The following is a 14,970-nucleotide window of genomic DNA, read 5'->3' as shown; positions in this document are numbered from 1 at the left end:
AGAAAGCAGCACTGTAGAACAGTTTTTTAAAGTTACATGAGACATGACTCTTCTGTGTGACCTTGGACTAGCTGTCTGATCACTGCTGTGTGACCTTGGACTAGCTGTCTGATCACTGCTGTGTCTGGTGGTTTGGCTTTGGTATTAATAATGCTTGTTCTCATCAATAGTCTTAAATATTTTCTTATTAAACATTTATCTATATGTACATTGATAATAACTTCATTTTGCTGCTTATTAATTTGTGATTATAAGTTAGCATTGTGACCTCAATTTAGGGCCATTTGAGAAAGAATTAGGAAGGTGATTTTAGCTCTACTTTAAATTCTGTTTCATCAGTGGACTTAGTTCAGTAGTTTTTACATTGTCACTGTAGTACCTTCTATTACGGGTCTGAGAAATGTTTGCAGACATTACATCTTAAGTCCTGACAGCATCCCTCTGAGGTAGGCGGGCGGTAAATATTATTGTCCCCATTTTACAGATGGAGAATTGAGGCAAAGAGAGATTGTGTGACTCACCCAAGGTCACACTACAAGTCAGTGGTGGAGCCAGGAATAGAACCCGAGACTCCTGACTCCTAATCCACTCCCCTAGCCACTAGGCCCTGCTCCCTCCTCAAGGTTTCCTCTTGTGTGAAATTCTCCTTTGAAATGCAATTTCTTGTTTTTAATTCATGGGGAAAGAAGTACCTGCTGTGTTGCTTCTCTAGGTAAGGCCACCCGCATATTCTTCCAGTCATTTTAAGTTTTAAAGTTTTGAAATAAGGAGATCTTTGTATAATTTGACATTTTCATTGTGTTACATTTGCCTTTAGTAGGAATATATAACGACATATTTTCCTTTCTCTTAGGATTTGCCTTTATACAGCATCCGAGTCTAATGTTTGAGCAAGAAGTGAAGAATCTGTATAATAGTATTTTATCTGATAAGAACTCCTCAGTGAATTTAAAAATACAAGTGTTAAAAAACCTCCAGACTTACCTACAAGAAGAAGACACGCGAATGCAACAAGCAGACAGAGACTGTAAGTGAAAGTGCGGCGTGTAGCTGACAGCATAGGTACATGCTCTTCTCGACTCCAGAGCAGAAACATTCCTCGTGTCCTAGGAAGAATGGCAGCGTTGGGTCAAGTGCACGTTCCTGAGCTAACTCTCTAAGGCAGTTGTAAAGTTTTAGGTATCTACAGCTATAGCAGGAGGGAGCGGAGCGCATTCTTACTAAGTTTTCAAAGAGCCTCTGACACAGTGGTGGGAAGAAGATTGGCAAGCACTTGAACGTGGGCATGAGCTGAACCATTCTGTGGGTTTGAATTGTAGGTTCAGTCAGAGAAGTGAGCAGTGTTAATATGATGTTAAATTAACGTGTGTCTCTCTTCTGCTCTCTTTGGTAGGGAAGAAAGTTGCAAAACAGGAAGACCTGAAGGAAATGGGGGACGTCTCCTCGGGGATGAGCAGCTCCATCATGCAGCTGTACCTCAAGCAGGTGCTGGAGGCGTTCTTTCATACCCAGTCAAGTGTGCGCCACTTCGCCCTGAATGTCATTGCTCTGACTCTGAACCAAGGCCTCATCCATCCGGTTCAGGTAAGCAAGGCTTATGGCAACGGCACTCACTCTATCCCACTTAATAAAGTCCTTGTCTAAACTACCACCACTGCCTGTCTTGTCCGTCCTTTCTCTTTTCTTCTTCCTCAACTCATGAGTTTATGTGTCCTCCCACCTCGGCACCCTGAGCGGTCCTGAATGAACTCTTAAGTGTCTAAACACTGGATAATCTGTTATATTGCTATTGCAAAATACCTATATATTTATATTGTTGTCTCTGTTAAACTTCAAGTCTCTAACAATAGAAAATGTACTTTTTCCTCACTAGTATTGGTAAAATTCCATTTTAATCCAATTTTACTCTGATTCCCCAACAACCAACAATGTGTAATGTCAACAGAATTAAGTAGGTTTAAGAGTGTAATAAGCTAAACAGGATAAAGCTTTGTTCTACCACAAAAAAGTAAATTCTGTCATCTTAGTTGGCATTGTTCTTTTCAAATGGGAGGTGACAGTAGTTGTACAGCATGTTCAAACTTTGCAGTGCGGTTGAGATAACAGGATAAAGGTTTGTACCTCAGTGGTAGATTGCTTACCTAGGATATTCGTATATTCAAGTCATGTGTTTGATCCCAGAATCACAAAAAGAAAACTGAAAGATAAATAATGTCATAAACTGCTATGTACCCATGAGCACTGTTCTCCTGATACATTAACTACTGTCAGATGGTCAAGGGACTATGAAACTGCCAGAGACTGTTGGTTCCTCTCTTCAGCGGAGTCTATTCTAGTGTACACTAATACATGAGAAAATGTTTTTTTCTGATAGTTTTTAATACATATCTAAATGGATACTTTCATAAAACATAAAACAACACCGAGACAAATGTTTAGTCTGGATTTTTGTTGTTGTTGTTGTTGTTTGGGTTTTTTTTTTTTTTTTTGGTCACTTAGAACTGCTAAAATCACTTTACAACATACAGTAGTGTATTGAAACTTTCACCCTTTAAAAAAAAAATTACTCAGAGATAGGGCCCATGAGATGGTTCAGTTAAGGAAGTGTGGGTGCGGAGAGGGCGAGGACACAAATGTGTCAGGGGACAGCTGCAGAATTTGAGATCCTTAACCCACCATGTGAGGTCTGGTTAACCTGGGCTCTCAGAGTTGCCAGCAGAGCGCGCCTCCCTGGCCCCTGTATCAGTCTTCTATGGAGAGTCTGAACTAGGGACATTTAAAGAGATGTCATACATTTGCTAATTTGTGTTGACATTGTTTGATCCGCAGTGTGGAACATTATTACTATTGCTAGTGTTTCCTTGCTTGAAGTTGAAAAAAGGTTAGCACTTTTAAAAGAACCCCAATCTAGCAGTTATAAGAAAGTCTACTGCTCCATCTTAAATCTCTGACATACTGTCTGGACACCTGTTGAAATGCGTTATCCATGTATGTCTTATAAAGCCCTTTTCCTTTCTTTCAGTGTGTTCCATACTTAATTGCCATGGGAACAGATCCAGAACCTGCTATGCGAAACAAGGCTGATCAGCAGCTTGTGGAGATAGACAAAAAATATGCTGGGTTCATCCATGTAAGTACTTTTGATAGATTACCTGAATTATTGCTCTGATAAACCACTACTCCTACAGGTCTTTACTTTAGAATGACTTCCTTAATATCTGAATTTACAACATAGTTTGCCCCGCAGGGTATTTATTCTAGCTTACAGTTAGTTATAAGGTGGTGCCAGGGTGACAGTTCAGGAGGCATGGGCTACAGACACTACTGTAACCTTGGTTAGCAGTAACTTGTAGATATTGGTTATTTGTGTGTGTAAAATGGTGGGGTTGCAATAGATGCTCTTACTATTGCAGAACTTTGTTGTGTGATTTTTATTATTTTGAATAAGGAAACCAAATAATGAAGCTAGCCTTGGATGTATAGTCCATTATCCCTAATGCAAAGGCGGCCTTTATTAATTTCAGATGAAAGCCGTGGCTGGTATGAAGATGTCTTACCAGGTCCAACAGGCGATCAACACGTGCCTAAAAGACCCTGTAAGGGGTTTCCGACAAGATGAATCCTCCAGTGCTCTGTGCTCACATCTATACTCCATGATCCGCGGGAACCGCCAACACAGACGCGCCTTTCTTATTTCTTTACTCAACCTCTTTGATGACACAGCAGTAAGCATAAACTTTATTATTGTCAAAAATAAATGTCTAGAAACTGTATGGCTAAAGGAGTCATGACTTTTAAAGATTACCATTTTGATAAATGTCATTGACTATATTAATGTGTTTCCTTAACTTCTACTAAGTTCCTTATAAAGTTTATGATCACAGTCAAAGGGGGGGCATTTTACATGAGCAAATGTATTGAGGAATAAAGTATGGTTATATATACTGTAAATCTTGGAAATGTTATCACTGTTATTTACCTTTTCTTACATTTTATGTTTTTTACATTTAATTATATATTTTATGGTGGTTGGTGGAAAAGGCAGGTTCCCACATTGTGGGTGGGAATCAGAGGGCAACTCTCCTTCCACCATGTGGCTCCCAGAAGAGGCAACAAGCTTCTCCACCCACCAAGCCATCTCACCACCTCGGTGACAGTTTCTATAAGCAAAAGTAGGCTGCATCGTTTAAACTATCACTTTGGAAATAGATTCCATATGTACATGCATTCATACAGATATAAGTAAGATTATTTCTTCCATTCTATAGGAACTCAAATATTGTTGGAAAATAATGCAGGTTTTTGTGTGTTGGTTTGGTTTAGTTTTTGGAGACAGGGTTTCTCAAGTAGTCTGGCCTCAAACCGGGAGATCCGCCTGCTCTGCCTCTCAAATGCTAGGATTAAAGGCATGTACCACCACTGTCTGGCTTAATAATATAGACTTTCAGTGATAAGGTTTTTATGTTGATTATCTTTATGAAGGAAATTACATTTTTATGTAATTACAAGCTGACACAAACTGCGCTGGCCAGGACCTCTAGCTAAGAAAGCAGAAAATCCTATTCCTTAGATTTTTTTTTTCTTTTATTTATTCATTTATTTAAATAACACCTTCATTAGTGCCTGTTATGATACTGGTCTTTGTATAAGACATTAGCAGATGAAGTAGTAATAATAGCTATAACACCTACCTACCTACCCACATAGAGCACATAGTCTAGCCTATCTTTAGAGCAGTTTGTAAATGAGCAGTGTAAACTTTTTTCTCATTTCAACCACTTGACAGAGTTTTTATAGTAAATCAAAATTATAATTACCGAAGCATAGATACCTCACTACATCCATTCTCTTTAAAATACTCCATGAAAATTTTTATATGTGACATAGCAAATAAACGTGCCAAGTCTGCATTTGAGAAACGCCTGACCTTTCCCTCATCACCCTCTCTGTGTCGTCATTAGTGCTGAGCTTTTACTGTGCAAGACTCTGCTAAGGCTGAGGATGCTAGGATGTGTGCTGTGGCCTCCAAGGGTTTATTTCCGCTGTGGTTTCTATTGGTATTTCTCCAGGCCTAGTCTCTGCTGGGTTCATTCCTGTGATTTCAATACATAATCTCTGTTCATTGGCTAGGTGTTCTATTATCACAGCCTTAAAAACTGGAAATCCAGCTCTCGTAATAAGCAACTGCCTCCAACACAGGATGTCGGAAAAGGAACGAGTCACCATAGACCTAAAGAGATGACATTTGTTAAATCTGTGACATAAAGTGGAGGAGGGTGGGACACTGGGTAGATTGCCATTTGTCTGAACCAGAGATCTTACTGAGCACAGTACCTAGACCATAGAAACAGCTCTAAGCACCGGAGGACTGGGGAAATGTTTAAATAAAATGTGGCCAGCAAGTGCAGAGAGTATTTTAGGAACAAAGGTTTTTCACATGGTGTTCACAATACAGGCTATAAGGAAGTGATCTGTTAGGGCTACAGTAGAGAATGTAAGAACAGTAGCAGGAAAACCAAGAAGCAATGTTGAAGGGAAGGAGTACACTGAGTCTGTGAGAATAAGCAGTGACTGGCTGGGGTACTTTTTGTCCTGAGGATCCAAGTAAACAATGTGACCGCTGCTGAAGTCAGACAGAGAATCCAGGTTGTTATTTAAGGAGTTTGATTTTGAGAAGAGGGACCAATTAGGACTAGATTTCCTAGTTCTGAACATTCTCACTCTTAGGAAAAAAATAGTATATGAGTTACAGTGCTAAAACTGATAGGTAAGCTGGGCATAGTAGCTCGAACCTGGAATCTCAGGCTTCAGAGGCAGGGCAGGGTCACAGCATAAGTTCAAGGCTAGCCTGGTCCACATACTGACTTTTTTTTAGGCCAATCAAAGAGAGAAGAGAAGGGAGAGAGGATGAATATTGACAGGTAGAGTGGAGTTCTATATTCTGCATCTCCTCACTGTAATGTTTAGACAGTGATGTTTAGTGACTATAGTTGAGGAGCTGGAGAGATGGCTCAGTGGTTAAGAGCACTTTATGCTCTCTTAAGGAGGATCTGGGTTCAGTTCCCACAGCCCATGTGGCTGCTGACAGCCACCCTTAACTCCAGTTCTGGGGAATCAGAAGGATGCCCTTTTCTGATACACTTCAGGCATGCACACAGTGGACCTACATATGAGCAGGCAAAACAGTCTCACACATAAAAAAGATCTTTTTAAAAAGAAAGTAAGCCGGGCAGTGGTGGCGCATGCCTTTAATCCCAGCACTCGGGAGGCAGAGGCAGGCAGATTTCTGAGTTCCAGGACAGCCAGGGCTACACAGAAAAACCCTGTTGGGGGGGTGGGGGGAAGAAAAGAGCAAAAGTGGGCTAGCTAGCCGGACAACTCAGAGTAAAGCTTTTGCCATGCAAGCCTGGTAGGTAGCCTGAGTCAAATTTCTAGAACCACTCTACAAGCAGAAAGAGGCTCTCTGTCACATGCTGCCCCTGACACACATTGCGTATGCACAGGTAATGATGATGGCTTTTAACAAGAGAAAGAGAAACGTTAATGAGCTCCAGGTTACAATTCATAGAGTAGATAAGCTTAGTGGTGAAGATCTGCAAGTTATTGCTGCCTTGGTTACTACTTTTATGATTGTTTTTCTTTAAAATCAATTTAAATAGTAACATGTCTTCCTTTTTATTTACTTATGAATTTATTTCCGGCCTGTGTCTCACTGTGTTGCCTAAGCTGATCTTGAACCCCTTAACTAACTTAGGTGGTCTTCCTGCCCCAGGCTCCCTAGTGCTAGCTAGAGTCACAGGCATGTCTCCATGTTTCCCCGACTGAAAACATACAATCAGTGTCAACCATAATCTCTCTTGCTTTTTGTATATTTCATAGTTTTGGGGCTGGATTTTGTTTTTTGAGACAGGACCATACTATGTAGCTCTAGGTGCCCCAGAATTCACTACATACACCAGGCTGGCCTCGAAGTCACAGAGATCTCCCGCTTCTGCTACACCCCAGTGCTGGCCTTAAAGGTGTTCACCACCAGGCCTAGCCCTGGAAATTATTTTTATCAGTCCATGATTAGGGCTGGGTAAATCCACATATTAGTAGTGTGTTACATATATTTTTTTGGAAGCTAAAAATTAACTGTGTGACTGATTGCGCCATATATGTTAATCTTTTACAAGGCAATGGCTAATTATGTTTTCGTATGTGTACTTTCTGATACAGTATGTATCTATCTTAAAGGTCTCACATAATCTATAAGAAAAAGAAGGAGTTTTACTTAAATGCACTTAAGCTTCACCTCTTCTTTCTTAAGGTAGCATGGTGTAAGTCATTATAAATCTTCTAAAGTAACGGTTGCAAGCTCACTTCATCTCTGCCTCTGCTTGTTTCCTTCTCTCTCACTCCTTTGTCTTTCTCCTTTGTACTTGTCTTTCTCTCTCTCCAATATTAATGAAGTGTAATGCCCTGTAGTAATTTTCTAGAAGCTCTTTAGGTGGGTTTCTATCTTACCACTAAGCATGTGTACCTTCTTTTAAAATTTGCAGAAAACAGAAGTGACTATGCTCTTGTACATAGCAGACAATCTAGCCTGTTTTCCATACCAGACTCAGGAAGAGCCGCTGTTTATAATGCACCACATAGACATTACGCTCTCTGTTTCCGGTAGTAACCTATTGCAGTCATTCAAGGAGGTAAGTTACAGGTGGTGCTAAGCACTTTGGTTTGCTTTTGGTTTTGTTTTTTCTTTCAAGACAAGGTTTCTCTGTGTAGCCCTGGCTGTCCAGGAACTCTTTATAGACTGAGTTGGCCTCAAAATCAGAGATCCACCTGCCCTGCCTACAAGTGCTGGATTAAAGGCATGTGTGGGTTGCTGTTTCATTCTATTCAGATCTAAAGGCACCCCATTTCTAGGTAGTTGAGGTGTCCTTTCTACATATGTGTGGACAGTGCTATTGATGGGTCAACCCACTGTTCTCACTCTCGCTTGAAGCACTAAGTGTTGTCATTTGCCTGTGTATCCACTTGAACCCCATTAGAGTTCCTCCATTAAGAAACTGGAGAGACCTTACACTAGCAGCTTAGCAGCACATTTGAAAGCTCTAGAACAAAAAGAAGCAAAGAAACCCAAGAGGAGTAGACGGCAGAAAGTAATCAAACTCAGGGCTGAAGTCAACCAAGTAGAAAGAAAAATAGAGATCAACAAAACCAGGAGATGGTTCTTTGAGAAAATCAACAAGATAGACAAATCCTTAGCCAGACTGACCAGAGGGCACAGAGACGGTATTCAATCAACAAAATCAGAAATGAAAAGGGAGACATAACAACAGAAACTGAGGAAATCCAAAACATCATAAGCATTGTTCTTATTCCACAGTGGCTCATTTACATATTTTGTAACTAAGCCATCTGCCTCATTGCCGACCTTAGGAGAAAGTCATCTCCCTTTCAGTGGTGTAGACACTTTTTTGGGTGGGGAGGTGGGTGGGTGCTGTGCATGATTTAGTCCTAGGACTAAGTCCGCCCTAAGGCTTACTTCTCCACTTGCTTATGAACTCTCTGCTGAAGGAAGCTTTGTGCAGCTGTTAGTGGCATTTTGGTTTTATTGTTTTGTTTTTTACAATTTCCTTTTTCTTTCAGTCTATGGTAAAAGACAAAAGGAAAGAGAGGAAAACGTCCCCTGCTAAAGAGAACGAGTCCAGTGAGAGTGAAGAAGAAGTGTCCAGACCTCGGAAGTCTCGAAAGCGGGTAGATTCGGAGTCAGACTCAGACTCTGAAGATGATATAAATTCAGTGATGAAGTGTTTGCCGGAAAATTCAGCCCCTTTGATTGAATTCGCAAATGTTTCCCAGGGTATTTTATTACTTCTTATGTTAAAGCAGCACCTGAAGAATCTCTGTGGATTTTCTGATAGGTAAGTTTACATAAGAGTGAGAGAAAAGCATGCCCTGGTAGAGGATCCACAGGCGCCATAGAACAATATTAGAAGAAAGGAAAGGATACTTCTTCACTCCATGCATTCCAGATTTAAATGAACTACTAATTTATTGATTTACATAAAAAATGCTTTATTAGAGAGTTAGTCTAATTTTAAAATATATCCCAGTTTTAACAAGAAATGCCGTGCAGTAAGAGTATAGACATAGCCTGACTATAGAGGAAGTAAAGATAGAGAACTATCAGAAGCCACTGGAGACATTCTGAGCATCTCAGTCATTGGGAGCTTAGATTCTTTTCTTTTTCTTTTTTTAAATCACCAAGTGGGGCTGAGAAGGTGGGGTTAAGAGCACCTATTCCTCCTACAGAAGATTCCGCTTCAGTTCCAAGCAGCCATAGGAGATCTGTCAGCTTTCTCTGGCCTGTGCAAGCACCACACACACATAACATACAAACTTTTTAAATCTTTTGTAAAAATATCACCTAGTCAAGCTGGGCGTGGTGGCGCACGCCTTTAATCCCAGCACTTGGGAGGCAGAGGCAGGCGGATTTCTGAGTTCGAGGCCAGCCTGGGCTACAGAGTGAGTTCCAGGACAGCCAGGGCTATACAGAGAAACCCTGTCTCGGGGAAAGAAAAAAAGAAGAAAAAAAAAAAAGTCACCAAGTCAAATAATATCAGTAGCCAAGTGTAAAGAGTATGTGTCGTAATTAAGGTCACTATTGCTGGATGGAATACCGTGACCAGAGCAACTTGGGCAAGGAAAAAGTGTATTTGGCTTGTACGTCCACATTGAAGAAGTCAGAAGGGTGCTGCTTACTGGCTTGCTGATCGTGACTTGCTCGGGCTGCTTTCTTAGAGAACCCAGGACCCCCAGCGCAGGGGTGGTTCCGCTTGCAGTGCTGGGTCTCCCACGTCAGTCACTCAGAAGATGCCTAACAGCCTTGCCTACAAGCCAGACTCATGTCGGCGTTTTCTCAGTTAGGCTCCTTCTTCTTTCCAGTGACTCTAGCTTACCAAGCTGACACAAAACCAGTCAGTACAGTTTATTTCATGTAAAGGGCCATTTAATGCTATAACTGTTGAGCATAGCATCCTGATGTAGCATGTGGTTACCCTGGGTTCTGTCCCTAACACCAGAAAGGGGAAGAGAGAGAAGCATAGTTAACAGCTTTTATCACTGAGAGCTTATGTGGTAGTGAGAGCTCCTCCCACTGTTTTCAACAAGTGCTAAAACTCCAGCCACCGTTTTAATGTAGCGCTGAAGATGGGGCCAGAGCCTTGTGTTTGCTATGCGTGCACTGTGCTGGGTTCTTACGCTCTGCTGCAAGCCTTACAAGTGCAGGGTTTTAAGAGAAATATTTGGATGTGAAATGTTGGTAACTGATTTAGAGTAATTTAAAACAGTGTAAAGTATTATTGTATCGGTAAGGAGTTGGAAAAAATTTTAAGAGTCACTAAAAATCTGAAACAGGTTTACAAGCAGTTTTTCTGGCCATTATATAGACAATGAAAAATCCAAAGAGTCAAAATGAGGGGTTGATAAGTTAGCTCAGTAGATAAAGTGGATCTTACCTCTGAACCTGACACTGTGAGACTCATCCCCAGACCCAACATGATGGAAGGGAGAACTGACAGCCACATGTGCACATACATAAACAAAATTGTAGTAAATAAATGAACGTGAAACCAAGGAAGTAAGACCAGTAAGGTGACGAGGTGCATAAAGGTGCTTGCAACCAAGCCATGGTCAATCTCCAGGCCTCCACAGTGAGAGGAGAGAGCTAATTCCTGTGAACTGTCATCTGGCCTCCATGCACGTGCAGAGGTGACACACACACCTGCAGACACGCCCCAATAAATGTTCAGAGTTCTTCCCACAGAAAAGAACCAAAAGTTAGCCGGCACACCAGTTAATTGGACTCAGTTGTAAGAAAGATCGTTGTAGTCTATAAAAAGACGGAAGACACTGATTTCAAGACGACAGCATTTACTGTAACCTGGACTCTCAGTCTGTCCCTCCTCAGAGCCAGGTGCCTTGTTCTCGTCCCCATCAGTACAGACATCGCTGAGAGCAAAGGGGCACTCAGTTGATGTTGACTTCTTTCTTCTCACTGGGTGAGATCTGTAGGATTTAAAACTTGAGTCATTATTAAGAAAGAAAGAGTTAGAATCGGTTTAAGTATGTGCATGAACTTTTTTGAAATTCTGATTTTATATTTCCAAAACAGTAAAATTCAAAAATATTCTCCATCTGAATCTGCAAAAGTGTATGATAAAGCCATTAATCGGAAAACAGGGGTTCATTTTCATCCCAAACAAACACTGGACTTCCTGCGAAGTGACATGGCTAATTCCAAACTGACGGAGGATGTGAAGAGGAGCATCGTAAGGCAGTACTTAGACGTGAGTACCGAACTCAGGAGCATCCCGGGCTGGCTGTTGGGCTAACTTTCCCACTGTTCCCACCACGGTGCACAGCCAAAGACGGAGGATTGCTTAACAGAGTGAATGGCTTATGTCCTTAAAAGTTAAAGCCATGGGTCCCTTACCCTCCTGGCCATTTTCCTCTCCTTTCTGGCAACTAATTGGTTTTCCTTGTATTCACCCGCCCCCAATCCCACCGCCTCTCTCAGTAGTATCCCTCTGTCTAGCCCTGGCTGTCCTTGAACTCACAGAGATTCCACTGCACACTGGGTGCTTGGGTGAAATGTGTGCACCTAGCTTTTCTTGCATATATGCTTGGATGGTGGATGGGTGGGTGTGGTAGTACATGCCTTTAACTCCAGTACTGAGTCCAAGGCCTGTCAATTAATAGTCAATATTTATTTCCTGAATGTTTGTTGACTTGGACACACCTCCAAGCAAACTATGGGTCTTGATCCAAATCGAGCCTCTGTTGTAAAGTTGTAATGACATGGCCATGATCAGTCTATATGCTTTCCTACAGCAGTGGGGAGCTGTAATTGCAGCAGGAACCATATGCCCACCAGCCCCAAACGCAGTGCCTGTCATTCTGCCTCTGTACAGAAAAGACTTGTCAGTCCCTGATTTGCACAGTTAGCCATGGTCTCTTTCACCCACTCTAAACCACCACCATAGAAAACATCTAAATCTGGCAGTGTTGTTTAAATATTTACAGAAAACTCTCAATCTTGTTTTAGTTTAAACTTCTCATGGAACATCTAGACCCTGATGAAGAAGAAGAGGAAGGAGAGGTGTCAGCTAGCACCAATGCTCGGAACAAAGCAATTACCTCGCTGCTTGGAGGAGGCAGCCCTAAAAATAACACAGCAGCAGACACAGAAGATGAGGAGAGTGATGGGGAGGATAGAGGAGGAGGCACTTCAGGGGTGAGGCGGAGGAGGAGTCAACGTATTTCCCAGCGTATTACGTAAAATGATTTTTATGTGCTTATGTGTGTCAGTCTATTAAATGTACTCCAAGTAATGTAATGCTTATAAAACAAAGCAGTTTGTAGATAGATTCTCTACTTAACCATTTATACAGCCTTTTGTAGAAAGTTTAACATAAAAGATAATAAAAAACCAGAAATGAGATTTATTCAGCATAAAGGATTAATAATTTTTTGGATTGTATTAATGTGTGCTATCCTTTTTATTGTTGCTAAGTTTTATGTAGCTTTATGGTTTATATGTACATATAATAATTTTATATATCAAGAGTAAAGACACGGGTACAAATTAAAAGCTATATGGTTTTACAAGTATACGTTAACCCCTTGGCGCTGGCGGTCACGGTGCGTCTCATTGCCGGCAATGGAATGTGCCGGGGAATCCCAGCTCCCGGCGTCAAGGGATTACAAGCAATAAAAACGATAATTTCACTAAAATTCTTTTGTGTAACACTTGGTCTTTTTTCCCCTCCCAATGTTTTAGTCATTGAGAAGGTCAAAACGAAATTCAGACTCTACGGAGTTGGCAGCACAGATGAATGAAAGTGTTGACGTCATGGATGTCATCGCTATTTGCTGTCCAAAGTACAAAGACCGACCACAGATTGCAAGAGTAGTACAGAGAACCAGCAGTGGCGTCAGTGTCCAGTGGATGGCAGGCTCCTACAGCGGCTCCTGGACGGAGGCCAAGCGCCGCGATGGCCGCAAACTGGTGCCTTGGGTAGACACTATTAAAGAGTCAGACATTATTTACAAAAAAATTGCTCTAACGAGTGCTAATAAGCTGACTAATAAAGTTGTTCAGACTTTACGATCCCTGTATGCCGCCAAGGATGGGACTTCCAGCTAATGAATTTGTACATGCAGCCAAATTTACAGGAATTTTTTTAAAAAGGCAAAAAAAAAAACTTGAATTATCAACATTCTGGCAAAAAAAAATCAGTTTTTTGAAGAGTGGAACCTGGGATGCAGGAACAAAGGAAGGAATGTTGGGCAGACATTTTTGTGGGAGCTCCCTTCGCTGTTGTGCAGCAGAAACGTCTCTCGGTTCGTTTTTACTCCCACTGTATTATAGTTTAACAAAATTGTTTATATCTTGGAAAAAAAAACTTTCTGTTTAAAAAATAAACAAGTGAATGTTGGAAATTAGTCTGTTAATGTTCTTAATAAAGTGTTCTTGGAGTTGAACCTAGCAGCGGATGGCTTTCTTTAGCTTAGCCCAGTTTCCAGGGAAGCGTTGTTTCTCCAGGCTGTAAAATGGCAGACTCTCCTGGATATATAATTTATTCTGTTGAGAAAAAAAAAAGCATGCAGTATCTATGACCTATCTGCAGAAGGAGTTTTTGTAAATGTAGATTTTGTTGTATTAGGTCACCCTGAAAACAGTACAAGAAAAGGGGTCCCCAGGCACTCTGGTGGAGCGAATACTGCAATAAATTTTTTTACTTCTCTTTGTTACTTGTCTGTTTCCATTTGAATTTCTTATTGTAAAGATCTGTTTAAATCCATTTATATTATTTTGCAGTCTTTTATGTAAAATTTATTATATCATTGGTTTTCAAAGCAAAACATAAAATATTGTTTATACAGTTTGTACAGGCTGACTTCTGAATAATTGGTATCTATTATTTTCATTCCCATAAGAGGGTGTAAACAACTCCAGGGTTTTATTGTATCCTGCAATATTTAGTATTAACTATATATGATTTAGCACTGTGCCAAACACATTTTCAAGAGTACATTTTGATATAAAAAGAAACTATAGTTTATTCCTTGTATGCTTCCATTTCTTTCTAGTGATGTCATGATGGTAATACTTATTTTTTAAACCATGGGGAAAGATAACAATTCTGCTATTTTGGAAAAACAGCATTTCTCTTAAAGTGACGCCATGTTATTTTAAAACTAGAGTTGAAATAAGTGTGACACTTTCTAGTTAAACACACTACATTTTGACACACTATTTTTAATGCCGAGAGTGCTTTTACTAGTTGGGATGTTCATTTTGTAGCCTACAAGTTTTATATGCATTTTCAGAGCAATTGTCATATAGATTAGCTACAAATACCTCAGCTAAATTGGGAGGCTATTATATGTACTGATTTTTAAATCACTTTGGAAAAAAAAATGACCTCTAAAATGTTAAATTTTATGAAATCAGCAAGTAAATGGCCATCCTCAGTGTGTGAGGACCAGTGGCGCCCAGCGGCGACCTCCTCTTTGTGAACGCCTATTAAACACGATGAAAACACCTCCGAGCTCTACTTCCTATGTGGGATCTTTCAGAACGTCTCCTTGAAGGCCGTGGTGGCTCTCTTCCCCTGACTGCGTGGGCTTTCCTCTTTACTGTGCATTCATTCTCTACGAGGAAAATAGGGTGGATTTACTCTGGAGTTTGGTTAGGTCAAAAATAAGCTTGAGATCGCTTATAATGTAGCAATCTATCCATAAGGGTAAAACATCATCTAGTTAACAAAGTCCAGCCTAGAGAGTATTAAATATGAGGCAAGTGTAAAAGCCAACTCTTCCTGCTATGTGTCTGCTGGTGCTGTCACTCACTTCTTGAAAGATGCTACAATGTTTCCTTCGCAATCTGTAGATGAGGATGTTTAGGCACAGAGCATC

At 40.7% G+C, this 14,970-nt stretch overlaps 1 protein-coding gene across 7 annotated transcripts in view; it reads left to right on the top strand.

The window, feature by feature from the left end:
• Positions 1 to 14,596, top strand: part of Nipbl (NIPBL cohesin loading factor) — a 175,492-nt gene extending 160,896 nt beyond the window's left edge. For 3 of the 7 annotated variants that reach the window (XM_006519994.4, XM_006519995.2, XM_017316746.2), the window contains exons 40-48: positions 854 to 1,027; positions 1,394 to 1,584; positions 3,023 to 3,130; positions 3,525 to 3,725; positions 7,542 to 7,688; positions 8,635 to 8,909; positions 11,162 to 11,336; positions 12,095 to 12,283; positions 12,830 to 14,114. In XM_006519994.4, the coding sequence (XP_006520057.1) occupies positions 854 to 1,027; positions 1,394 to 1,584; positions 3,023 to 3,130; positions 3,525 to 3,725; positions 7,542 to 7,688; positions 8,635 to 8,909; positions 11,162 to 11,336; positions 12,095 to 12,283; positions 12,830 to 13,195 (1,826 nt within the window). In that variant the 3' untranslated portion in view covers positions 13,196 to 14,114. Of the gene's footprint in view, positions 1 to 484; positions 831 to 853; positions 1,028 to 1,393; positions 1,585 to 3,022; positions 3,131 to 3,524; positions 3,726 to 7,541; positions 7,689 to 8,634; positions 8,910 to 11,161; positions 11,337 to 12,094 lie in introns of those variants that run through there. The other 4 variants (NM_027707.3, XM_006519996.4, NM_201232.2 and 1 more) reach the window with 4 other exon arrangements.
• Positions 14,597 to 14,970: the final 374 nt, after the last annotated feature.

This window comes from Mus musculus, chromosome 15, assembly GCF_000001635.26.
Source record: "Mus musculus strain C57BL/6J chromosome 15, GRCm38.p6 C57BL/6J".
NCBI lineage: Eukaryota > Metazoa > Chordata > Mammalia > Rodentia > Muridae > Mus > Mus musculus.
Note: the sequence above shows the minus strand (reverse complement) of the source record. Positions and strands in the feature narration are given on the sequence as shown.